At 37.7% G+C, this 27092-nt stretch overlaps 1 protein-coding gene across 1 annotated transcript in view; it reads right to left on the bottom strand.

The window, feature by feature from the left end:
- The window catches only part of Dhc93AB (Dynein heavy chain at 93AB), a 1274973-nt gene that overhangs the window by 1049034 nt on the left and 198847 nt on the right, over window positions 1-27092 (bottom strand). Inside the window, exons 11-12 of the mRNA XM_090403805.1 lie at window positions 24680-24748; window positions 7451-7577 (exon numbers count right to left, since the gene is read on the bottom strand). Coding sequence (XP_090259931.1) covers window positions 7451-7577; window positions 24680-24748 — 196 coding nt within the window. The remainder of the gene's footprint in view (window positions 1-7450; window positions 7578-24679; window positions 24749-27092) is intronic.

The raw sequence follows: 27092 nt of genomic DNA, 5'->3' as shown, positions 1-27092 counted from the left end.
GCGGTTAAAGAATTATCAGTGCCCTTGACCATGTTGTTTAATCTGAGTCTCGGGTCTGGTTTAGTCCCGAAGGTGTGGAAAGAGGGGAAAATAGTTCCACTGCATAAAGGAGGATCCAAGATTACGGATGCAAATTACCGACCAATCAGCATATCAGGAGTCGTCAAGGTCTTGGAGAAAGTAGTCAAGGGAAAAATACAGGAAAGGATTGATGAAAATGAAAATGTACGGGGGACAGCATGGCTTTGTGAAGGGTAGATCATGCCTCGGTAACTTGCACAAGTTTTATAACAAGGTGACAGCTGAACTGGATAAGGGTAATGGGTTTACAGTGATACTGCTGGACCTGGCTAAGGCCTTTGACAGGATACCACGTGGAATTCTAATCCGTAAACTGCAGCATATGGGGATAGATATAGGGTTGGCGAGATGGATAGGTGGGTGGTTGATGGAGAGATATCAGAGAGTAGAGTCCAAAAGACGGCCTGTAACTAGTGGTGTGCTGCAAGGTTCTGTTCTTGGACCACTACTATTTAATTTGTTCATTAACAATATAGGAAAGGATCTAAGAGGAACAGTTAATTTGTTTGCTGATGATGCAAAGTTGGGTAGGGCAATAGTTAATGTATCTGATGTCACGATTTTGTAGGATGATTTAGATAGATTGGAGGAATGGGCTAAGGAGAATGGATGTCAATTTAATGTGGCAAAATGTAAGGTTATGCATTTTGGAGTGAAAAGATTAGCAGCAGTATACCACATTGGTGGAACTGTACTCCAGGAGATTGATGAGGCCAGGGATTTGGGAGTGTTGGTGAATAGGGAGTTGAAGTTTAGGGGGGCACATTGCAAAAGTGGCTAAATCAGCTCATCAAATCACTTGGCTGCTAAAAAATACATTGACGAGCAGAGACAAGCAAGTTATTGTTCCTCTGTATCGAGCCTTGATAAGACCCCATCTCGACTACTGTGCCCAGATTTGGTCACCTGGGTTTCTTCTAGATGGGGAGGAGGTGGAGAGGATCCAGAGACGAGTGACCAAGATGGAATGAAGATGGCATGGTCTATGGAATGAACGCTATGAGAACAGGTTGAAGATTTGCGGGTTGCAGTAATTGGTTGATAGGCAGAAAAAGGGGGATATGATTGAGACATTCAAATTACTAAAGGGTTTCTATAGGAATAATTCAGAGGATATTTTTGAGAACAGGACTGGTGGTGGGAGGACTAAGGGTCATCCATGGAAGCTGGATAAGAGTCTGGTTAGTAAGGGTGTTAGAGCTAAGTTTTTTACTTTTAGAGTGGAAAATGAGTGGAATAGGCTGCCAGAGTCCGTTGTGGGTGCTATGACTGAATGAGTTCAAGGCAAAGTATGATAGGTACTGTGTGAATGTTGAATAGTTGATGAACATGATGTTCAGGGCCTCCCTTGATGGGTCTAGGGACTCCTTGGAGTTGCCTGTAAAAATAATAATAATATCTTCTCTGTCTCAACTACACTCCTCCTAACATCCTGATCCATTCCATTTCCAATTCTATGCTGATCTTCCTGATCACTACACTACACTATGGTGATTCAGGTTAGCAAATAAGTTTAAGAGGCAGAGAATTTCCATCATACTCAGTGAGGAGGTTTGAAAAAGTTCCGTGTCTGTCTCTACAGTTGCAAGTTCAAATTATTTAACCCATACCCCAGTCATAGTATTAAATATTGTACTGATCAGAAATGTTAGTGAGCTGGATTGACTAAGTTAAGGGGATAATAAATCCCTCATTATTTTACAGTCAGATACAAAACTCGGAGATTGAAATCTAAGAGTTTCATGCCAAAGAACTATCGGCGAGTCCAAGCACAAGTCATCACTTGGGTAGTACAACACTATGGCAACTCGTGTCAAAGGTGAAGCATGCTCTGTCACCATCCTTAATATTTTCTCATAATGTAAAAAGGAGATCCTAGGAGATGTATTACTGTTTTACATTATGAGGCGAGGTCACTACCCAGACCGGTTTCGACCATTATTGAGGTCTAATCAGTGAGTAGGTAGACCTGGAATACCAAGGTTTAAGTGAACCGAACTTACATATACCCCTACTAATGAATTGCCAGACTGGTGTATCCATATATTATTATTACTACAATAAAGAGCCAATAGGCTATTTTGCCGGCGGCATAAATTAAGTTAAGGGGATAATGAATCCCTCATTATTTTACAGCCGGATATGAAACTCGGAGATCAAAATCCATCGAAATCTAAGAGTTTCATGCCAAAGAACTATTGGCAAGTCCAAGTGTAAGTCATCACTTGGGTAATACAACACTGCGGCAGCTCATCTCAAAGGTGGAGTAAGCTCCGTAACTATCCTTAATATTTTCTCATAATGTAAAACGCAGCTCCTAGGAGATGTATTACTGTTTTACATTATGAGGAGAGGTCACTACCCAGACCGGTTTCATCCTTTATTGAGGTCTCATCAGTGAGTAGGTAGACCTGAGATGGATTCACATAAAAAAGGAAAAGTTAAATGTCTGCATTCAGTGAATGAAAAACTTTTGAACTTTACCATTATTTGCAATACTGAGCTAAAAACAACATTACTGCTTTACAGTAATGTTGTTTTTAGCTCAGTATTTTATATTAGTTTATATTTATTTTATATTAGCTCAGTATTTGGAATATTACTGTAACAACTGAAAAATCCCAAATGAAATTTGGGATTTTTCAGTCGTTAGTTGTAATATACAGCTAATTAGTGATAGCCTTGGGCCATCTATCTCTGATTGGTACCAGTGGAGATTGAACTGCCCACTCAGTCTCCAAAAGTTAGATAGGGCTAAATGGCTTCGCCTACTCCCCGTATACGGGAATAAAAAGGCGTTAGCTGATTTTTTTTTTTTTTTGATAGCTGTAATATTCCAAATTAGCATAGTAGTATGTACTAAGATGCAAGCTGTACTTTATTTACATTATATGGCCTTCCACGATGAGTCAAAAGACTCACCGTGGGAGGCCCACCCTAGAAAACACAAATTCTATCATGCCAATCCTTGAATTCATTGACCATTCATGTTCTCACCACTTTATCAGGCAATGCATTCCACGACAGAACCACCCTCCAAAGTACAAATTCCTCACCCTCTTGCTTACACCTTCCTTCGTAACTTCCAGGAATGGCAACTTCTCCTCGCTCCTTCCCTCTGTTCCACCAAGTGAAAGACCGCCCCAGTGTCAACCCTGTAACCATCTCTCAACAGCCTAAAAGTTTCAATCATATCACCTCTCCTTCTTCTATCTACCAAACTCTGAAGTCCACATTCCCTCAGCCTTTCTTCATAACTAACATTGTAAAGTCATGATACCATCTTTGTTTTCTACCTCTGTATCCTTTCCACAGTTAATTTATCCTCTGCAAATCCTGGAGACCAAATTTGAGAACAACAGTCCAAGTGTGGTCTGATCAGAGGGCTCTATACAGTGGAATGACAACTCTTTTATCTCTGCAGGTGAGTGTCCTTCTCAGTATTGCAGCAATCCTCTGGGTTACCTTTACTACCTTTGCAATATGTTCCCTGAATTTCAGATTTTCTATCATCAACATCCCCAGATCCATTTCCTCTACTTCCTCCATTACAACTGCTCTTACAGAGTATGCATCCTCCCACTGATGTATCCCAAACTACAAGACTTTACATTTAGCTGAATTAAACTGAGACTCTCGTTAATTTGCCCAGCTGTTCAGTTAATTCAAATCCTCTTGCAGGGCTACTGCATCTGCATTATTACTAATAACAGTTCAGAGCTTCACATCATCTACAAACAACTGAAAGTCCCCCTGCAATGTCATTGATATAAAGGTCAAACAATAGAGGTCCTAGTACTGAGCCCTATGGGACCCCACTTGTACTCTTCTGCCTACTTGATACTGCCCCCCCCCCCTCGATACACAACACTCTGATGCCTATCAGATACTAATCTTGAATCCAGTTCAGTAACCCTGAATCTAAACCCATGTGCTGCAGCTTAAATATCAGCTTATCATGTGGTACTCTGTCAAATGCCTTTGTAAAATCCAAAAATATGACAGAATATGCTCTCCCTCATCAACCATTCTTGTCACTTTATTATAAAAGATAATCATATTACTAAGGCAAGAGCACCCCATAACAAATTCTTGTTGGCACCCACAGATGATATCTGCCTGAAGCTGTATATGGTCCCTCAGTAATTTTTCCAAGATCTTAACAATTACTGATGAAACACAAACTAGTTCTATAATTTGACACTTCCAGTCTGCTACCACCTGTATGCAATGGCACTATCTTACCCACCTTCCACTACTTATATATCCTTCCCTTGGCCAGACTTTCACTGAAAAGCCAAAACCACTGAGCTGTCAGTTCTTTAGCACAAAATTCCATCCAGTCTCACTGCTTTATTGATATCCAGAGTACTCAGTATTTGAAACACACTCTCCTCTTGCACTTCTAAACTTCGAACCTACTTCTCCAGGATGAAATACTCTGGTGTTCACTGAACAACTCCACGATGTCCTTTGCATCAGTCACTCTATTCCCATTTTTATCCAACAATTTCATTCTATCATAATCATTTCTCCTCCTACAGGCCACATAGCTAAAATATTCCTTAGCTATTCTCAGCTACTCTCTTCTGATATTCCACTTTTGCCTTCCTTCCTTACTAGTCACTCTCCTGGCCTGAGTGTTATATTTTTAATGCATCTGCTCTCCATCCATCCCCTTATATCTCTTCGATAACCTCTTTTTAAGCTGCAGTTCCTATTTAATATTGTTTGTCATCCACTTTACACCAAATTGTGTCCTCTTCTTCTCTTGTGCTATACAGCTTACTATTCCTTTAATAAATAATTCTTCAAAATGTCCCAAGCACTAATGATATCTCACCCTTCTAATTCCTCCCTCCATGGAACTGCCCCAAATTATTATCTAAGATGATTATAATCACCTGCCTTATAATTCCACAGTCCGTGCGGTTAGCCTAGTGGCTTTGCGCTTCGCAACCATATGCCTGGGGAAGGAGTGTCCTAGGTTCGATTCCCGTCGGAGATGTGAGGAGCTGAAGGATCTTCCTCAGCCATAGCCAAGTTAGCCGGTCTTGGGCGCGGGCAGTAGGGTTTTTTCCGCCAGTTTATCTGGTGTTTTTCATCCCGCAAGCAGGCAAACCGGCCCCGTGAACACACAGGGATACAGCCAAGAATACCTTGAGGCATAGGAGTGACCATTCTATCCTCGTATTTCAGTTACGAAATCCAAGCATGCTTGGAAGGTTGTGGGCCTTAAAGGCCTGTTAAAGCCATTGGGATAGATTATAATTCCACATATATTCTTCTCTCTTTGATATTCCTGCATCTACATTCATCTTCCAAGTCAAAACCACATGGTCACTCTCTCCAACTGTGGGACAGAGATGCCATCTCAGTTATGTCATCACTTATCACAAGAAGTACTCCACCACAGTGTTTTCCCTTCCTTTCCTGTTGAAAAATGCTGTACCCCCCCCACTACTCCTATTCCCGTTAGTATATCATCTTCCATCAACCACGTCTCAGAGATCCCAATAATCTTTGGTCCAGCAAATGCTATCAGCATCACCAATTTCATCTCCATTATTTGGGATACTCCTGGCAAAGAATAAAAATGTCACTGCTTCTATCCTATCATTATCCCCTCCAGATTCCACTGCATTCAACACTACCCAATGTATTCTCCCTTCTCCCAACACCCATTCCCATAAGAGGCTACTCCTGCTACCATCAACCCTGGGAATTCTAGTTTAGCTGCATTGACATACCGACTAGTTCAGAAAATAGCAATCTCTCCAGATGTCTACATCCTTCCTCATTCAAATGCAAGTGGTCTCTTGCATACAGTTCTTTTCTATCCTCAAATGCCTTCCAAGTATCCTCAAACTCCATGCCTCTTTTTTGATATTCTTGCTATCATGCCATTCATTATTATAAAGCTCTTCTCTTCATATGATAATGAAGATATCATACCTTGGCAACACACACACACATTATTTCCCTCTGAGACTTCTTCCATAGTCAAGCATGAATCTCAGATCTCTTGCACACCCGATTCACACTGCCTCTCAGGTGATTCATGCTCATCCATCACAATCATCTCATCTGCCCTTTCACCCTGCCTAGTTGCCATAACAGCACTTTCTATCGTTTCTCCAGGCATACACTCCTCAGGCATTTTATCTCGCACACTACGGATCATCAAGTCTCCATACATCACATCTCTTACCACTGTGTTCCTTTCTTGCTCATGTGCATCTCTCACTCTCCCTCCTCTAAAATTTTCTTTCTTTCTTTGTTCCCCTACTTACTTGCTGTTTATGGTATCTCTCTATTCCTGGTTTCAGCACTCCCTCACATTTTTCTCATTCCTTCTCTCCTGCTGTTTCTGTTCTCCTTTCTTCTATCATTCCCATTCCCCTCTCTGATTCACTTTGCATTCATTACTTCCATTCGCTTAATCTCTTCTTTCACGCTTTTCAACTCATTGCCAAGACATTCCACCTCCTCTTTCAGCACATCTCTCTCTCTCTCTCTCTCTCTCTGTGCAAGCTACCCACTCCTGCTTGCCATTCATCCTCCCAACTAAGACCATTTCTGAAAACTTAACAATCATTCAAACTTTTCACACTCCCTGCTTTTATTTTTTCATTTACATTCCACTCATTATCCTCATCCTTGATCGCACTACTCATCTTTCTAGGTTGATATTCTCCTGTCTCTGATGCTACACTGCTGAAGTCTGTTATACTAATCTCCTACTCACAAAGATCTTTCAATTTCCTACATTTTCCACATATATGCACTCCCCAATCTCTCTCTCCTGCCACATATCCAACTTTCGGGATGCATACTTGCCACAAGCACCGCATACCACAAAATCCTGCAGTATGCTATGCAAAATGTAGTCCTTAAATGGGGAGGACTTGGTAACAAGCCATTAGTAGACTGAGCTGTGGCTGCCACCATCATTGAAATAGTGAACAAAGAACAAAGTACTCAGAACTACTACAACTATAATAAAAATGTTATGTTTTTAATAGAATTTCCTGCAAATTACTTTACATTGTGTTATTTAAGTAGAAAACTAATAAAAATAATGAAAACATATCTTTTTCTTCTCTGCTACCTCAGAACGCATCCGACTCTTACCTTACCCTCTCAATAAGAATAAACCAGCAGCAAAATGTAATATAAACAACAAAAAAACTCCAATAACAATTTTATATTACTGGAGTTTTTTATAATAATATAGCATGTATCAATAATATAGCATATATCATTTTTATGATAGAACGAGTTTGACATACTCTAATATTTATGCTAATTTCTATAATCTAAAATATATTTATCCATTGGATGAAAAAAAAAACAAGTGATTACTTGCCTGTGGATCAAAGTTGACATTAAGAAGATTTGTTTTGGTTTGACGAGAAATCAAAGATAATTCCAATTTGCTATGAGTTTCGTGCTGAACATTTTCAATCCATTTATTATAGACATTTTGCTGATATCTAAAATGACACATTTTCGTATAGTAAATATTTATTTATTATTTTATTAAAATCAATATAAAGCTTGTACTGCTTTATATAATAATTAAACTTACTCTGTAATACAGAGTAAGTTTAATTATCGAGCATTTTAGAAATCTCCAAATACAGTTCACTTTCTCTCACTAGGTTTCATACTTTGGTCATGCTTTTTTTTTTTTTTTTTTTTTTAATCTAAATAGCATTGATCTTGAAAGTAACAAAGTTTCTACTTTATCAGTTAACATCTTTCTAAATAGTATGGACCTTAGCTGCAATAGGTTTCATACTTTTGCCATGCTACTGTCTTTCTAAATAGCATTGATCATAAAAGTTGCACTGCTCAGACTTTCCAGGCATCAGTTTCACATGAAAAATGTAGTTCAGAATATAATTTTAAGTAAACAATTATTGTCTGCCTCTCTTCATTGTGTGCCATTTATAATTACTAATAGTCTGAAGCAAGCTATCTCTGATTGGCTACTGGTGGAGATTGAACTGTCCCCTCAGTCTTCCAAAGTTACATAGACTAAAACGCCCTTGCTTATTCCCTATACGGAATAATAGGTGTTAGCAGATTTATTTTATTTATTTATAATATACAATTCACACTCTGAAGACTCCTGAGTACTACTATTACCAGATTATCTAACTCTTAACCCACTCAAGGGAATACATAAATAACAGGCATCCAAATTTTTATAGTGCAACATGATTGCAGCTATAAAAACTATATGTCTTAAATTATGCTAAACTTCACACAGAATAAATTCCAAGAAACTGAAAAAAGAGATTACAAAACTATAGTAACAAGCAAACCAATATGCATGCACAATTAGTAATTAGCTGTGTTCATAATTCAGTCAATTAATTATATATTAGAAATTATTCATTCAACCAATTATATTTTTGAGTCTCGTTACTAATAATATACAATCCAACATCTTAAACATATGACTCATGTGACGTCAGTTATCTTCTTCCTATAATAGATTTTAAGTGAAATGGCCTGTTCTGGTCTCATGCTATTACTTTCTTCCAATTTTTCTTTTCCATTTATTTTATATCTGTGTAGTATTTTTGGCAGCCTGCTATTGTTCATTTGATTTAGATGTTCTAAACCATATTTGTTATATTTACTTATGTTGTACTTACTTTGCCTCAAGGGCTCACTTTAGTGAGTATGGGAGTAATGAACCCGAAGTACCTGATGTTGGATCATGTCTTATTTCATGTAATAGACATCTGATATTATCTGTAGACCGGTCCCTACTCTTCCTTCCTTCTTGCTCCTTCATCCCAATCTTTCCTATTTTACTTTTCTTCATCTTTTGCAGTGAGAGCACAGAAGGCAGTGGCAAACCACTTCTGTATATATTTTGCCAAGAAACTCTTATGAACAGAAGCTTAAACTATTGTAATACAGTGCTGGAAGATGGGACACCCAGGTCAGAAGGCACTGATATGGCTACTGAGGGGAACTTCCAGTGAAGTTAACAAAAATGATGATGCTGGATCAAAGTAATGAGTAAGGTAACAAGTGTGTTAGACAAGGGAGAATCATATACAGTGATATTCTTTTACTTTACAACAGTGTTTTATAGATTATCACATGATAAGTTGGAGTACAAACTGTAGAGGATGAGAATAAATAGGATAGCGGTTAGACGGATTGGTGATTGGCTCTCTGAATGATAACAGGATAATCAGTGGAGAGTTATGTTCTTGTGCCCTTGCTGCTAACTTGTTTGAAAATGATATATGATGTGGACTGATTGGAAATTCTTCAGTTGCTTGCTGCTGATGCAAAGTTGGGGAGAAGTAAATAGCACTGCTGGTATTAATTTGCTTCGGGAAGATTTGAATAAACTTTTGTCTCGAACAAAGCATGGAGTGTAGTTTTAACATTAATCAGTGTAAGGTGTTGCATTTTGGAGTGCAGAAATATAAGGCTGGGTATTATACTGATGGCACTGTATTGCTGCAAGTAGATGAGATTCGAGATTTGAGAGTGATGGTTGATAGCAGACTAGAGTTTAGAGGCCATATTGCAAATGCTGCAAAGACTGCACACTGCATTGTCACCAGGGCCGAACTTACACTTTTCCTGAGGCAAATGAGTCCCGAGGCACTAGAGAGCTCTAGGGCTCCCTGCCTAATTGTTTAGGGCCCTTATATTGGCTCTCAATTTTTGGGGCCCCCTAGCTAGAGCCTCATATGCCTGTGCATGAGTACATTTCAAATTGTTGTTATGATAAGAAGTATACTGCCATATAGAGATAAGGAGGTAGTTGTGCTACATATAAAGTAGTGGTCAGATCACACCTGGACTATTGTGCTCAGATTTGGTCATGTCGAAACATTAGAGAGGATCCAGTGATTGGTTGGTTGGTTTATAGTTTATTTGGCACAAAAACTACAAAGGTCATACTGTGCCATACTAAAGGTTACAACATTAGCATTTACAGAAAATTGTAAACAATATGTTCAAGAAAATCTAGTTTCACAAAGCAGCATCTCTAGGTAAACAGAACTGCTGCAGAGGGCACAGCAACACACAAGGTCAAAGGTTATTACAAAAATAGTTAACAATATAAGTTAATACATAATATATGAAACACTAAGCCAAGGAATGCAGTATCTACGTATATGTAAAATTATAATAGATGCCTTTATAGCAGTACAAAAATAGGCAAAAAAGGGATTATTATACAATATGCATAGATGAAAATTAAATTTAGCAATGCAGTAGAAACAGAATTTAGAATACATATAAACAGAATTACTAGAAAGTATATTATAAGAATGCAGTATCTACATATATGTAAAATTATAATAGATGTGTTAATAGCAGTACAAAAATAGGCAAAAAGGGATTATTATATAATATGCATGGATGAAAATTAAATTTAGCAATGCAGTAGAAACAGAATTTAGAATACATATAAACAGAATTACTAGAAAGTATACAAATAGGTAAGATGTCCTACAGCACTACATGATTATTAGAAAAATAAAGTAGTAAATAAGATGCATATACAAAATGTATGTTAAGTGATGCAGTATCTACATATAAACAAAATTACTGCAGAGGTTTCAACAGTACATAAATAGATAACTATAGGTTAACATATGTATATACAAAACAAGTCAAGGAAAGCAGTGTCTACATCTGGTAAGATTACAACAAACATTATTATACTAATACTTAAAGAGTCAAAGGAATTATTATACAGCATTGATGCATAAAATTTAAGTTTAGCATTATGGTATTTACATATTAACAAAATTACAGCAGGGTGATACAAATATACAAGATCAAGGCCTATGGTAATACATAATTGGTCAGATTTAACCTAATGAATAATATATATGTATAAAAGTTAAGTTAAGCAAAAAAAAAGTATTTACATATAAACAAATTTATGGTCAAATGTGTTTGTACAAATTAATTCTTTCTAAAAAATGAAACACATCATGCAATTTGCCTGAGTCTACTAGCATTTCCCTGAGTGTATATGGCTTTAGATAGGTGAAAATTTCATTCCTCTCTCGTGTAAATTTTTGACAATCTACCAGAATATGATGAATAGTGAGATGTGTGTTGCATTTTTCACATATGGGAGAGTCATCAGCTCTCAGTAAATGAGAATGCGTAAGGTGACTGTGACCTATGCGGAGCCAAGCAAGGACAACCTCCTCCCTTCTCTTTGTATGTTGACTAGAATGCCAGTGTTTAATTTCAGGTTTAATGTTATATAATTTGTTTGTTGATGTTTCTTGCCATGTTAACTCCCACTGAGCAATTAGCTCTGATCTTATAAGTTGTCTGTAGTCTGTATATGGAACTGTCAAATAGTATGTGGAGACAGTATGGGCTGATTTAGTAGCTGCATCTGCAGCCTCATTTCCTTTGATTCCAATGTGGCTGGGAATCCAGCAGAACTGAACATCGAAATTAAGGATTTTCATTTTGTGAAGCAGGTGTAGCATTTCATAAAGTACTGGATGAGGATTATACATAGGAGAGAAGATAGCCTGTAAAGAGCTTTATGAGTGTATAAATTATACACTTTTGGTAGCAGTTTTCTTTTATATGCACAAGTGCAAGCTGAATGGCAAGTAACTCTGCTGTATAATTATTGCAGTCTGGTGGGATCTGATTTGAGATAATGTCAGGAAACACAGCAGCACAGCCAACAGAGGTGTTAGTTCTTGAACCATCAAGTATAGATGGGTAAGAAATCAGCGTGTGCTGCTCTGTGTGCATCAAACAATTGCAGGTAAATGGATGATGGGGTATAAGATTTCTGTAGCTGACAAAGCGAGAGGTTGCAGGATGGTGTGCAAACCTGCCATGGAGGAATGCTGTTATGTTTAGTGTAGCTAATGTTGTCAACATTTATACTAACAGCTTGCACAGTTCCTTTAATATGCATACCAAAAGGATGTATAGCAGTTTGATATGTGTGATATTGAGCTTCCCAATGCAGAGAGAAGATACTATTCCATGTAGGGTGATCTGGGAGAGATTTTATTTTTAGGGCGTAATTAAGAGACAACTGTTTCCATCAAAGTGATAGAGTCGGTTCATTTGCTTCAACATAGAGACTTTGAGTGGGTGAGGTGAGAAAGGCACCAGTAGCTATCCATATACCCTGATGATGGATGGAATCCAACCATCATAGGTTACTCTGTCTTGTCGAACCATAGACTTGGGACCCATAATCCAGCTTTGAACGTATAAGTGCACGATAAAGATGGAGCAATGAAGCTCGATCAGCACCCCACTCAGCAGAGGATAGAGTGCGAAGGAGGTTCAAAGTTCTTTTGCACTTTTCTCTTAGTTGACGAATGTGTGCTAGAAATGTGAGTTTTCTGTCAAAAATGAGTCGCAAGAACTTCGTTTCTGTAGTTACTGGAATAACAGTATGTCCCATTCTTAGTTCAGGATCTGGGTGATGAATGCATTTTTGCCAGAAGTGTACACAGACACTTTTTTCTGTTGAAAACCTAAACATATTATTAAGAGCCCACAGAGAGACGTGATCAATTGCTTGCTGAAGTTGTCTTTCAATTACCCTCATGTTACATGAGTGACATTAAATTGCGAAGTCATCAACATAAAGAACATTGTCTACAGTGGGAAGAAGCTGTTGAATGATTGAGTTGATTTTAATAGCAAAAAGGGTTACACTTAAGACAGAGCCTTGGGGAACACCTTGTTCTTGAAGATATGGTCAAGATGGTGTACTTCCCACTCTGACTTAGAAAGTTCACCTGGACAGAAAGTTTTTAATAAATATAGAGAGGTGTCCCTTGAGACCTAGGTTATAGAGGTCTTTTAATATGCCATATCTCCAGGTTGTGTCATAAGCTTTTTCCATGTCAAAAAAAAACCGAGACAAGATGTTCTCGCTTCAGAAATGCATCTCTTATACACGTTTCTAATAAGTAAGTTGATTGATGTCTATGGAGACCACATTGTGTATTGGGAAGAAGACTGTTGCTTTCTAGAGAAGTCTGGCATTAACCATTTTCTCTAGTATCTTACAAAGACAGCTGGTCAGAGCAATGGGTTGATAATTATTTGCTTGTGTTAGATCTTTTCCTGGTTTTGGGATTGCAAACAATTGACTTATGCCAAGAATTTGGAAACTCTTCCTCTGCAAGTATTCTATTGTATAATAAGAGAAGAAGATCTATAGAAGATAATGGTAGATGTTTTATCATTTCATAATGGATGTCATCAGGTCCTACTGCACTAGGGTGAGATTGTAGGAGAGCTCTTTTTAGTTCCTCCTTGACAAATGGCTGATTATATGGCTGAAGAATGTTGGTAGAAAAAATAAGCCTTTGTTTCTCTTGCTGCTTTTTCAGTATTAAAAATTCCAGAGACTATGAAGCAGTTGCTGGGCTTTTAGCAAAAGTTTCTCCCACAGTATCTGCAATAGCTTTGGGATCAGAAAGAACATTTCCATTATAGTCTAAGGTGGACAAACAATGTGTATTATATTTATATTTATATTTATTTTCTGGATTTTATCCCATACAATTTTTGGACTGGTTATTTGATTAATTGATGTAGTAAATTGGATCCATGATTGTTTTTGACTCTGATGTCTTACAAAACGTGCTTTGGCTCGAGGACACTTGAAAGTTATTAAATTTGATGTGGTGTGGGGTATCTACGAAATATGCTCCATGCTCTGTGTTGATCTGTTTTGGCTGCCTAACATTCTGGGTTCCACCAAGGCTTTGGATAGACTGGAAATCGAGATGATGTTTTTGGGATGGAGGTTGTTGCTGCCTGGACAATGCATTCTGTTATATATTTTACAGCTTCATTGATAGATATTTGACTGATGGCATCAGCATTAAATTTTGCAAGATGAGAGAAAGTGTTCCAGTCAGCCTGGTCAGTTTTCCATATAGGTATCTGTGTGGGTGAACATGGTTCCTGTGAAGACATTGTACAAAGAACAGGAAAGTGATCACTTCCATATATGTTCTCTTCAATGTCCCACATGAGCAGTGGATTGTAAGATCAATTGCAGAATATGAGCGGGTAGGCATATGGAAGAAAGTATTGAATTTATTATTTAGAAGGGAAAGGTTATTATTATTATTATCAAGAATTTTTTCAATGATTCGACCTCGTCTATTAGTGTTGGCACTATCCCATAGAGTATTGTGACTGTTAAAGTCACCCATCAAAAGTATGGGTTCAGGCAGTTGCAAGATAAGTTATCAAGATCAATTTCATTTAACTCAGCATTTGGTAGTAAATAAATTGAACATACTGTAATAAGGAATCCCACAAAGAGGCGAATCGCTACCGCTTCCAGACAAGTATTAATTTGGATCTGATGGAAAGGAGTATGACTGCCCACTAGGATAGCTACTCCTCCATGAGCAGGACCATCTCCAGTTCCATCCTTACGTACAACAGTGAAATTCCTAAAGGTACGGTCCTCATTGGGTCTTAAGTAAGTTTTCTGTAGACAGAAACAGAAAGGTTTGTGTTTCTGCAACATCTTAATATCGTCAATATTCTGGCAGATCCCATGACAGTTCCATTGTAAAAATATTCCTATTGTTTTGATTTTATTGACTTGTCTGGTTTTTGAGAGGTTGAGGGCTTACCTTTGTCAGATTTATATTTATCCACTGTTTTAGGGAAGTATGGACAGCCAGTGTCCATCTCTTCCTCTGGTAGAGTGTTCAAAACATCAAATGTGTTAGGGTCAGTTGGTATGCTTAGTTTGCTTTCAGTGGGTATCGAGGTATCCATTTTTCTGTACGAGTGTCTGGTGGTTTATCTTTGAGTGAAGTCTCCACCATAATTTTTTTGACAGATGAGTTTTCATTGAATGGGACCATTTTTGAAGTTGTCTCTGGAGTAAGGCCATAGGTCTTGTGATTAATGCGCTCAACAGAGAAGCACTTGTGATCGTAAAGTTCAGATATGGCGAAATTATCAAATGGTGGAATAGACATACATGTTTGAGTTGCTGTTGGCACTTTTCTAATTGTTACTTTTTCAGCATAAGAGGATCGCAGAAAAAGTGTAATGATGGCTAGCTTTCTTTTTGCATCCTGATATGTTATGTTTTGTTCTGATTTAATTTTTTGCATATCTTTTTCATCTTTCCATTTCTGACATGCACGAGAGTATGCTGGAGGATCTGCCGGACAGTTGACACATTTAGCTTTTTTTCACAGCAAGATTTATTTTCATGTTCTTTACTACCACATCGGGCACAGGTAGTAGAACCACAACAGGCGGTTTGGACATGTCCATATCTTTGACATTTAAAGCATCTCAGCAGGTTAGGGATGTACAATCAACAGGACAGCTGAGATACCCTGCTTTTACAGATGTCGGAGGCCTAGGTGTATCAAAAGTAAGGATGATGTTCTTGGTTGAGACCAGGCAACCATCCCTACATATCAGAATGCGGCTCACACCCATCACTTGTTGATCTTTAAGCTCTGAACATATCTCCTCATTAGGAACCTCAAGGAGGTCCCATTCTGATATCACTCCTCTACTGGAATTGAGTGTTCTGTGAGGTGTTACTGCAATTTGTATTCACCCATTGTCGTTACTCTCAGTAGTGTCTCGGAATGTTGTTTGTACATTGTTTCCACGAGGATATCACCAGAATGCAATTTCTTAACAGTTTTGGGAGGTCCTGCCAGTCCTTCTAAACCTTTTTGGATAAAGAAGGGTGATATTTTCGCAATCTGTTTTTCACCTGTTGCATGAATGATTAAAAAGGTTGGTACATTTATGTTAGTATCTGATATCTTTTGTTTCTTACTTCTGTTTCCATATGCTGTGTCCATATTATCAGTACTTGGCTGGGACTTTGTTAGGGTCCCTGAAACATTTGAGGATGAAGAATTCATATTTAAGGAATTTTTAATTTGGCGCCAGAGCTCCCCCACCAACCACGGAGCCACACATAGACGCCCACTACCTGGCAAGCAAAGACTGTGCTCAGGAGTGGAATGCCAGGGCTACCCTGGACGCTATACCATCACTGCAGCAGGTCTAGGATCCCCGACCCTGGACCATGAGGTGAGAGACTTGCTGCAACACCGTTGACCCTTGCAGGCAAGCCCATTAGCCGATTGATCCTGGCATCCTGGCTGGGTCATCCAGGACCACCCATCTTGCCGAAGCAGGGGCCAAAGTAGTGCAAGACTACGAGGATCCTCCTTTCCGGATATCCACGAGTCACACCACACGGCAAACACGGCAGCAGGGTATTGGATCCCAGTGATGGCGGTCTGGAAAAAGGATAGTGAAAAAGACTCAGGAGAAGTAGAGCAAAGAATACGGGAAGAAAAGCAAAGAAAAAGAGGAAGAATGAAAAGGGCCAGTACCATCAGTGGGAGGTCCCCTCCACCACGAACAGGTGCCCCACATGGAGGGGAGGATCCAGTGAGTGGCTAAGACAATATCAGGACTCTGGAATGCTGGCTATGGAGAGAAGTTGAAGAAATGTGAACTGCAGAGTTTAGAGGAAAAGAGGTGGCTATAATAGAGATGTTTAAGTAAGTGAGTGGATTTTATCAGATTAATCCAGAGGGGATTATAAAAAGAATATAAGGTGAGAGGGGAAGAACCAGACTCCATCCCTGGACGTTATGTAAGAAGTGATGTGACAAGTAGATTTTTTAGATGGAGAATTGTGAGTGAATGCAATTCATTACTGGAATATGTTTTTAATGTAGGGAGTGTTAAAGATTTTAAGCTTTACTATGATAAATATGTAGTCAGTTGAATGAATCTCTCACAATGAATCTGCTGCTTCCATGGGGGGTGTAAATATTATAATAGTAATAATAATAACAACAACACCCCAATTAATAACCCCCCAAAGGAACACGGCCTCGTCGTGGTGGTAGGACTTGCATGCTTCAGTGATGTTGAGAGCTATTCTGGTGGTAGCATAGCTGCAGCAGGGTCTCCCTTGTCAGACAGGTCTCAACTGAGGAGCGAGACTACAGTGTTCCATCCCCCATCTTAATGGTGAAAAGTAAGAAGAGATCCATACTGGATCAGTCGATACCTAGGTGATCAAGGACTGCATCAGATGTTGGGGATCCTAGGCATCAGGTGACAAATGGGCTACAGGACTCAGCTCTCCTTGCTGGGCAATCCAGGCAGGAAGCTGAAAAGCGACTGGAAGAAACCAAATGTAAAAAATGGACTGTAGAAGAAAACAGAGAAGTTATGAAATGTTTTTACAGATCAACACCAGAAAAACGAGGTTTTAGAAAGCGCATATATTTAATTTAGAAACAAAAATCCCCAGAATCTGCAATATCAGAACAAAGACTTATGGACCAAAACAAAATATTTACTGAACTTGAGCTGCAAGAGTTACGTAATAAACCAACAACTTCAGTAACAGCAAATCATCAGGATATAGCTATATCAAACTTTGGAATTCAATTCAGCAAGCATCAAGCTGACGAAATACCTCAGAATGTTTTGACAGAAGTGCAGTGTAAAATGAAGTCAGGGATATTGGAACATATGAACTCCATAAATGGCCGGATAAGACTATTATAACCATTAAATGTTTTACATAAATCTAAGCTAAAACAGCTCCTCTTAGATACAAATGATGTGATTAAAACCATAACAACCAACAGTATAAAGGAAACAAATCAGCTCCTATACAGCACAGCCTATATCATTACAGTGAAGCTTGGTTGCAAACTGCAAGAGACAAGGATGAAACAATCTACACAATGGAAAATCTGGTTGGAATGAAAAGTCAACAAACTTCGAGCTGATCTGAGCAACTTAAACAGTTTTAAAGAAGAGTAGCTGAAAAATAATAAAGCATCAAGAACAAACTGATTAACACATAATTTGGACAACAAAAAAATGCTGAAGTTACTGAAGAGCTAAAACAAAGAATTATAGCGACTGCACAGAAAATTAAAAGATATGAAGCAAGAATAAACCAATATGTACCAATTATGCAATTTTGACAGAACCAACATCAGTTCTTTCAGTCTCTCCAGAGAAATACAAATGCAAACAATCATTCACCAGAAAAAGAAGAAACACTCAAATTTTAGAAGTCAATCTGGGATAATCCTGTTGAACATAATAAAGATGCCTCATGGATTAAGGAAACAGAATCAGAAATGAAACAAAAACAAATGCAAAATGTCATTATCACTAAAGAAATGGTCAGTGCACAAGCTAGAAATTAAAAAACTGGAGTGCACTTGGCAAAGACGAACTACATGGATTTTGATTAAAACATCTAACCTGTCTACATGATCGAATGGCAGAACAATTCAATTATTTGTTGCAGTCAGGCTCAGTGGAAGACTGGATGATCTCTGGATGCACTTTTTCTCTTCATGAAAGATAAGGATAAGGGTGGAGACCCAAGTAACTATCGTCCAATAACATGCATACCAACTATGCTTAAACTGTTCACTACAATCATAGCAAATTCCATATACCGCTACTTATCAGATAATCAGATTTATCCGATTAAACAAAAAGGAAATTTTCAAAAATCTAGAGGAACAAAAGACCAGATCCTTATTAATAACATGATTCTCAGAAATTCAAAAAGACGAAAAACTAACTTAAACATGGCATGGACAGAATATAAGAAAGCATTCGATTCCCTCCCACACTCCTGGATCCTAACATCACTACAAATATTTGGAATTAGCAAAAACATATGTTCATTTCTGGCTGCTGCTATGAAATCATGGAAAACAACTTTAATAGTGAATAATCAAAGATTCGGAGATATCAGTATTAAACATGAAATTTTCCAAGGTGATTCCTTGTCACCATTGCTCTTCAACATTTCTTCGATACCTTTATCTATGACTCTGAAGAAAACAAAACTTGGATATGACATTCCTAAATGTAATGTTAAAATTTCCCATCTGTTGTATATGGATAACTTGAAGTTATATGGAAAATCTGCCCAGCAAATAGGTTCTTTACTGAATGCAGTTCGTATTTTCAGTCAGGACATCAAAATGGAATTTGGTTTAGATAAATGCGCAATTTTATCTATTAAATGAGGAAAAATTACTGACACTAGCAAATTTAATTTTGATCAAGAGAAATATTTAAAAGCAATTTCAGCTGACGAACACTATAAATACCTAGGAATATTAGAAGCTAGTGATATTCTCCACTTGAAAGTTAGACAAAGGCATCATCAGAATACACCAAAAGAGTTAGAAATATTCTGAAAACAAAACTGAATGGATTAAATACGATTAGAGCAATGAATTCTTGGGCTATACTGGTGATCCAATACACAGCTGGCATAATAGATTGGACAAAAGAAGACCTGGACAAACTGGACTGCAAAACTACAAAATTAATGACTATGCATCATGCATTACATCCATGAAGTGATGTTGACCGGTTATACCTACCAAGGAGAATAGGTGGATGGGTTCTGTTGCAAGTGAGAGACTGTGGAAGAAGAAGAAGAAGGAGAAATTAGTCTAAGAGGTTACATCGACAATAGCTCTGAGCCAATGCTTCAAGTAATTACACAAGAGGGCCTACTAAAAGCAACATGAAACAAATCCGATTACAAAAAGGAACAACAAAATAACCAATATGTGCACTGGAAAAATAAACCCTCGCATGGCCAATTTATTCGAGATACTGAGGACAAAATTGATGTGAACAAAAGATAGCAATGGCTACAATACGGATATATTAAAAGAGAAACAGAAGGATTTATTCTAGCAACTTAAGAACAGGCCTTACGAACTAATGCAATGAAAACAAAAAATTTTGAACATCAATAATAACAGCAAATGCAGATTATGTGATCAGAAAGATGAGACTGTAGATCATCTAATCAGTGCCTGCAGCAAGATAGCTCAAACTGATTATAAATACCGCCATGATCAAGTGGCCAAAATAATTCATTTTCGTGTATGAAAATGACTTTCCAACATCTAATAACTGGTGGCAGCATAAAATAGAGACAGTATTGGAAAACGAAACAGCAAAAATTCTCTGGGCTTTGGAATACAAACTGATTGGCATTTGAACACAATAGACCTGACATCACAATTATCAAATATCGACAGGTTTGGATAGTATCCAGTGATAAAAACATTAACAACAAAGAACTGGAAAAAATTACTGAATATCGAGATCTGGAAATCAAAGTTGGCTGTCTGTGGCTAAAACACACCAAAGTCATCCCAATAGTTATCGGTGCATTTGGTGCAACTTCAAAGAAGCTATCCAACTACATACAACAATTAAACATCAATGAAGTGCCCACATATGACCTAGAAAAAACAGCATTACTTGGAACAGTTCATATTTTAAAACGCTATCTGACGGACCATTCTTAGATTCTTAGGTAGAATCTGAATTGTTCTGTATCACCAGTCAAATTGTTGTTTAAATGATATCTTGTTTTGACTGTGTATCAATTATGTGAATAAAATAATAATAATATCTTCTGTTAGATCATTCTTTGTTGTATAAAAGTTTACTTCATTAACATCATCAGTCATCCAGAGAACCTGAAAATAAGTTACCCATTTTTCTAAATCCATTGTTTTTATTTTTACCTTTTCTTTTATTTCTTTGTTCATATATTTTATTATTTCATAGGTTTTTGGTTGTGGTTTAGATATATCCTGTTATCTGATATAAAAAAAAAAAAAAAAAAAAAAACAGCTAATGCCTTTTTATTTCCGTATATGGGGAGTAGGCGAGGTCATTTAGCCCTATCTAACTTTTGGAGACTGAGTGGGCAGTTCAATCTCCTCTGGTACCAATTAGAGATAGATGGCCCAAGGCTATCACTAATTAAGCGGTATACAGTGAAGAGAGACAGCTCAAATGTGCCGCCATCTCGTGGTCCCTAACCCTAACACAATATATTTAATGTCTGAAATAATGTGTATTCTACGGTCGATTTTCTTGAGTTTACAGGACGAAAAACCTGCTTGCCCATGCCAGAGATCGACTAACTCGGGAACCGGTCGAAAAAAGGCTTAGAAAAATTTTCTCTAGTCACCGACTAGACTCGAAATCAAATCTTCCTTCGTGCGGCCAAGCGCCGTGGAGTGCAAACGACACATCCACTGAGCTACACAGGCTCTTGTTATCTGATATCAGTTATGAAAATGATAAGTGGTAAAATATGAGAGTTACAACTATTGTACAGTAAGTTAATGTGAGTATGAAAAAAAAAAACAAGCTCTGCAAGCTAAAGAAAATTCAAAAGAATTGAATTAGCTTATTGCAAATATAAGAAAGAATGAATGTAAAAGATTTTTTTTTTATACTCACCCAACAGATGAAAGGTCACAAGACCCATAACACTACACAGCCATGTGTGGGCAAGTGATTAAAAAAAATGTAGCCTGTTGATATGTTTCTTAAAAAGTGGGAGGTTGTACTCAGTGGGGAAAACAGTATTGGGAAGATTGTTCCAAAGAATAGAGACAGATGAAATGAAAGAAGGTAATGAGAAGTTAATTTAGTGTGTTTGAAGCTGGACAATGTATGGATGTTGGTGAGTGACTGATCTAGTTCTAAGGTTAGAAGAAAGTGGAGGAAATATAACAGACAATTCAGAGGAGTAATGTCCATGAAAGTAACTATAGAACAGGCAAAGCACTGAAACAGAGCACTTTTGATAACATGACTATATTCAGAAGAGGGGGATTTCCCTCTTCTGAATATCATCCAGAATTTTTATAGAGGTCTTGGGTACCCCACCCTAAATGTGGGAACAGTACTCTAAAGTTAGACAGATTTGAGAATTATAACATGTTAGGAGTTGAGAGGAAGAGAAGTGGCATTTAGAACAGAGAAGAACACCAAGCCTTTTAAAGCCTAAGAGATAGAAACATATTACTATGTAAGTAATATGTTTGTGCCAAGATAAACTGAATGTGATAGTCAACCCAAGAAGAGAGGAAACTGGAACATTATCAAAAATGAGGGGGGGGGGATAAAGTATGATTTTTCTTGTCAGTAATAAGGCAGGCTTGAGTGTTTTTATCATTGAAGCTGTCTTCACCCCATTTCAGGATGTTGAGGAAGTCAGCATTCAAGTCACTGGTTATGAATGATTTTGAGGCATCTAATATTAGGGTAATTGCAGGGTTTATTGAATGAGGAAGAGTACTTCATTGGTGAAGCTGCAAAGAGGAACCCTGAAGCACTCCAGCATTGATGGGGAAATCTGATGAGAGGAAGTCCACTATAACACACAGTGAACAAATAATGAGGAAGCTGGCAATTCAATCACATACTCTGACATAGTGGAGAAGGGAGGCCATAATATGGCAGCCATTCAGGAATCCTTGGTGCCAGACACGATCAAATGCCTTAGAAATATCAAGAGCAATAACATGACTTTCTCCAAATCTTTCCATGGCCTGAGTCAAAAAGGTAGGTAACATTAGCTAGGAGGTCAGCTGCAGAATGGGAATTGCTAATTAACTGATAAGTTTCGAGGTAATGAAGAAGCTGACTGCTGTTAATCATCTCCACCACTTTTGAAAGTACTGAGGTGAGAGCAATGAGACAATAGTTAGATGGCTGACATTTGTCTCTCTTTTTGGGTGCAGGCTGGATATGGGCTTGCTTCTATGCAGTTGGGGAGATACCAGTTGAATATGAAAGCTTATACAGATGATACAAAATTAGTGTAAATTTTAGAGCACAAGTCTTGAGCACAACCAGAGGAATACCACTGAACCAGGAGCCTTATTAGTAACAAGATTAATGAGATATTGCATAAACTGAATAAGAATTTGGCAATAGCAACTGGTGGGATTTCAGAACAGATGCAAAAAGTGTTCAGTTGAATGAGTTTTGCCATTGACCTGGATGTATAATTTGAGTCTCAGCCCAGAGAAGATGCCACAGGAGTGTAAAGAATGTATGATAATGCCATTGTACAAGAGTGGTGTAAGGAATGATGAGTCAAACTATCAATCTTTTACTATCTCTGGAGTGGTGGTGAAGATTTTGGAAAAGGTGATAAGAGATGGTACACAGAAATTCCAGAAAATCTATGCTTTGCTATGAACAGCATGGTTTATAAAGGGAAGGTCATGTTTTGAGTAACTTTCTCACATTTTATAATAATATTGCAATTGAGTTACACAAGGGAAATGGATACACCACGGTACTTTTGGACTTTGCTAAGGCTTTTGACAGGATACAGCATGAAAGGCTGTTGCATAAGTAGCAGGATATGGGATTCGATTATAAACTATTAGCTTGGATAAGAGGATTGCTGACTGAAAAACATCATAAAGCAGTGAGTGAGGATGCAATTCTGCAAGATTTAAGGTGATCAATCATGTACCTCAGGAATCAGTCCTTGGTCCTATCCTTATTTGATCATTACATTAAAGATTGAATAAGGGAAGGATTTGATAGGAGCTATTTCTCATGATACAAAGATAGGTAGAGTAATCAGGTATGCAACTGCCATGCAATGCTTGCAGAATGATTTGAATAAGATGGAATTGTGAGCTTGTGAAAATGGCTATCAGTTTAATGTTAATATATGTAAAGTTGCACACTTTGGTGTAATGAAATATCCATTTGGCATATTATTATTTTATTATTATGTGACCCCTCCAGGGAGTCCAAAGACTCATCGAGGGAGAGTGTGCCAACAGCATTGAATGATTGACCCCTTCCAACTACTAATCGCGTTCAAACTTGCTTAACTTTTTGCATAAGCCATTAGTAGCAGAGGCTCTACCAATGACCAACCTTTGCTGGCACTGGTAGGATTCTCCTAGAAAAAGATGACAAGTCTAGAGATCTTGGAGTTCAAGTAGATACAAAGTTGAAGTTCAGGGGCCATATAGCAAAGATTGTGAATACAGCTCAGAGGATAACTGCAATGCGAAAACAAACAATGATACGTATGGATAAATCATTTTGCCTCTTTATAAAGCTTTATACTCACAGATCAGGTCTACTGGTTTTCAAGGCGATGCAGATACCATGGAGAGGGTGCAAAGGAGAGTGTTAGAGAAGATATTGTGATTATCAATGTAGATTATGAGAAGAGATTGAGAATTTGTAAACTGCAGACATCAGCAAATAAGAGAAACAAAGAGTGATATGATAGAGATCTACAAACTTTTGAAAGAATCATACAAGATCCCAATAGATGGAATTTTTCATTTTATGCTGGGTGGGGAGAAGACGAGAGAGCATTCATGGAAGTCGAGAATGAACACAGTTAAGAAAGGGGGTGAGAACTAGATTTTGCTCTTACAAAGCAGTGTATCATTGGAATGGCTCACCTTTGGAGGTAGTGACTACTGATATTTTGAATGAAATAATGTGAGAGAGTATGACAGGTGACATGAATGATATGTGGCCTTCCTTCACAAGTGTCTAAGTCCTTGAATGTCTCTTGTAATAATAATAATATCTATTTTGAAAATATTTCTACTTGAAATTAGATATTTTGTGGATTAGAAAACAGGAGGTAATGCAATCACAATTATAACGATTTAAGGGTAGCAGTTCTTAAAATTATAATACTTACTCAGAGAGCATATCCATCATGGCTAAATGTCTGTCATATATAGGTTCAAAGCATTTGGTGTTTACAAATCTGCAATTTAAAAACATATGCAAACAAGTTATATTATCATCCGTATACAAAGTCTTTTCAAATTTACTCACTTCATTTTCTACAAACATGATAGCTGCTTGAGTAAAACTATTTACTAGTCCTGTGTAGAATTCAGAACTGGTTTGATTTACAGATTAATCTCCTGTTGTTCTCTACAGACATTATCTCCAGAAAAACAGATGATAATAACTTCACACATACATTAAAAAGCCTATTTGATAGGTTGTAATGAAATGCTATAAAATGGCCAATATATGCATCTACAGATGATGATCAGCAATCGAATAAGTCGACTAGATGATGAGTGTTAAATATTGGTCATCATGTAGGCTGCAACAAGATAAGTATATTTTATATTTAATTAGTGACAATACTGTCTAATTTATAGACTGAATCTTACTGTGAGATATTTGATGTGGTGATGCAGTGTCTAGTTAAATTATTTAGGCAGTATTACTTTAAATTCATTGTTTCTTGTTAGTGTTCTGGTACAAAATCACAATGAAAGGAAGATCATTACATAGATCAGTGCAAAAGACAAGTAAAGTGAATGGTGTGTATTTTACAAAAATGTTACAGTGCTGTGAACCTAGCAAGCATGGGAGGATGTCATGGATGTGAGGCTGAATAAGAAAAAAGCAAGTGTGGGTGTGAAGTGTGATATTTTGATGGACCATGATGCTTGTTTAAATATGAGTAGGAAACATGGCATTGTAAATGAAATGGTAGTTGATGAAGATTGTTCATCAACTACCATTTCAAATGTTCAGAAAGCGTGCAGAAGTAATAGTGAGGAAAGAGTTCGATTGACAATAAAGTGTGTGATAATGATGTTGAAAAACAGAGGTGCAATTAATGGTAAGAGGCTGAGTGGGGTTAATGGTTGAACTAGCTTGTGTGACTGATCATAAGATAGCAAGAGTGAATGAGAAAAAAATGACCCAAGATTTGAAAGTTAAGTTGGTGAAGATGAGGTAGGAGATGAAGTGGATGAGGTATGAAATGAAAAGAATTGTAGATATGTGTGTGAAAGAGTAAAGAAGACAGAAATAAATTATGTTAGTAAGAAAGAGGAAACAAAAAGTTCGTGAGTGGCATTATATGGGGATTTGATTATTAGAGGTGGTAAACACAAAGCACAAGATACACGGTTTATTTTCCAGGAGGTAAAATGAATTCAGTGATTTGAGGTGCTGGATATGAGGAGTTAGCAAGCAAAAGAGTTGGTAATGGTAGAAAAATGAAATGACTTGACCAGGAACAGACAATGTAAGACATGATATCAGATGAGAAGAGATGAGGCAGAGAGTAAGGATTAGCAGAAATGTGTGAACAGAGCTTCTTGCCTGGTTTTGAATCTATAGATTTAATTAGGACAAGAATCAATTCTTTTTTCATTGAAGTTTTTTCACTTGGCTATGCTACTAATTATATATTGGGTTTTATCCTTTATCCAAGTGTTAGCAAACAAAGTTTGTGCCTGAAGAACTTTCAGGACTGGGTAAGGTCTTAAGTAAGGCAAATGATGAGAACTTATACCACCTTTACCATAAGTTGCCCCAGTCCTTCAAGTACTTCAGGTGCAAACTTTGTTTGCTAACACTTGGATAAAGGATAAAACCCAATATATAATTAGTACCATAGCCAAGTGAAAAAACTTCCATAAACTTATCTCTAATCCAAAGAATTTTAATAATAGGATGTGACACCCTTTGGCAACTCGTATAGGTAAATATGACTTCTCCATTACTTCCACCTTAGTATCACCACCTCTGGGTTTGGCTCCCACTGATGTGCTTTTCAGCAGAAGTGGTTGCTTTCTCTGAGATGTGAGAGGCTCTGCTTGGGGGTAAGTTTTTACCTGTCTCTGAGTGGGGCCACTGCTGAGATTATGGCTCTGGTTGGTGGTGGGGTGAGTCTGTCACTGAGTGGAGCCACTGTTGAGTTGGATGGTCCTTCGGTCACTCATAGGGAGTGATCTGGGGGACAGCCTAATTTTTAGAGAGGTCTTTACTTAAACAGCACCTCAATAAAGGTCAAAACCAGTCTGGGTAGTGGCTCCCTCCCTTAATGCATAGCATTATACATGTCTGTTAGGAGATGTGCTTTGCATTATGGGAGATACTAAGGTAAGTGATGAGAACTTATACCACCTTTACCATGAGTTGCCCCAGTCCTGAAAGTACTTCAGGTGCAAACTTTGTTTGCTAACACTTGGATAAAGGATAAAACCCAATATATAATTAGAAGAATCAATTCTGCCAATTCAAGCTTATACAGCTCGAGGAAGAAGTGTGTAAGAACGGCAAAGCAGACTGTCAGA

This window comes from Typopeltis vanoorti, chromosome 1 (genome assembly GCF_054136105.1).
Source record: "Typopeltis vanoorti isolate ZY-2024b chromosome 1, IOZ_Tvanoo_1.0, whole genome shotgun sequence".
In the NCBI taxonomy this organism is placed as follows: domain Eukaryota; kingdom Metazoa; phylum Arthropoda; class Arachnida; order Uropygi; family Thelyphonidae; genus Typopeltis; species Typopeltis vanoorti.
This window is presented reverse-complemented; position numbering and strand designations above follow the sequence as displayed.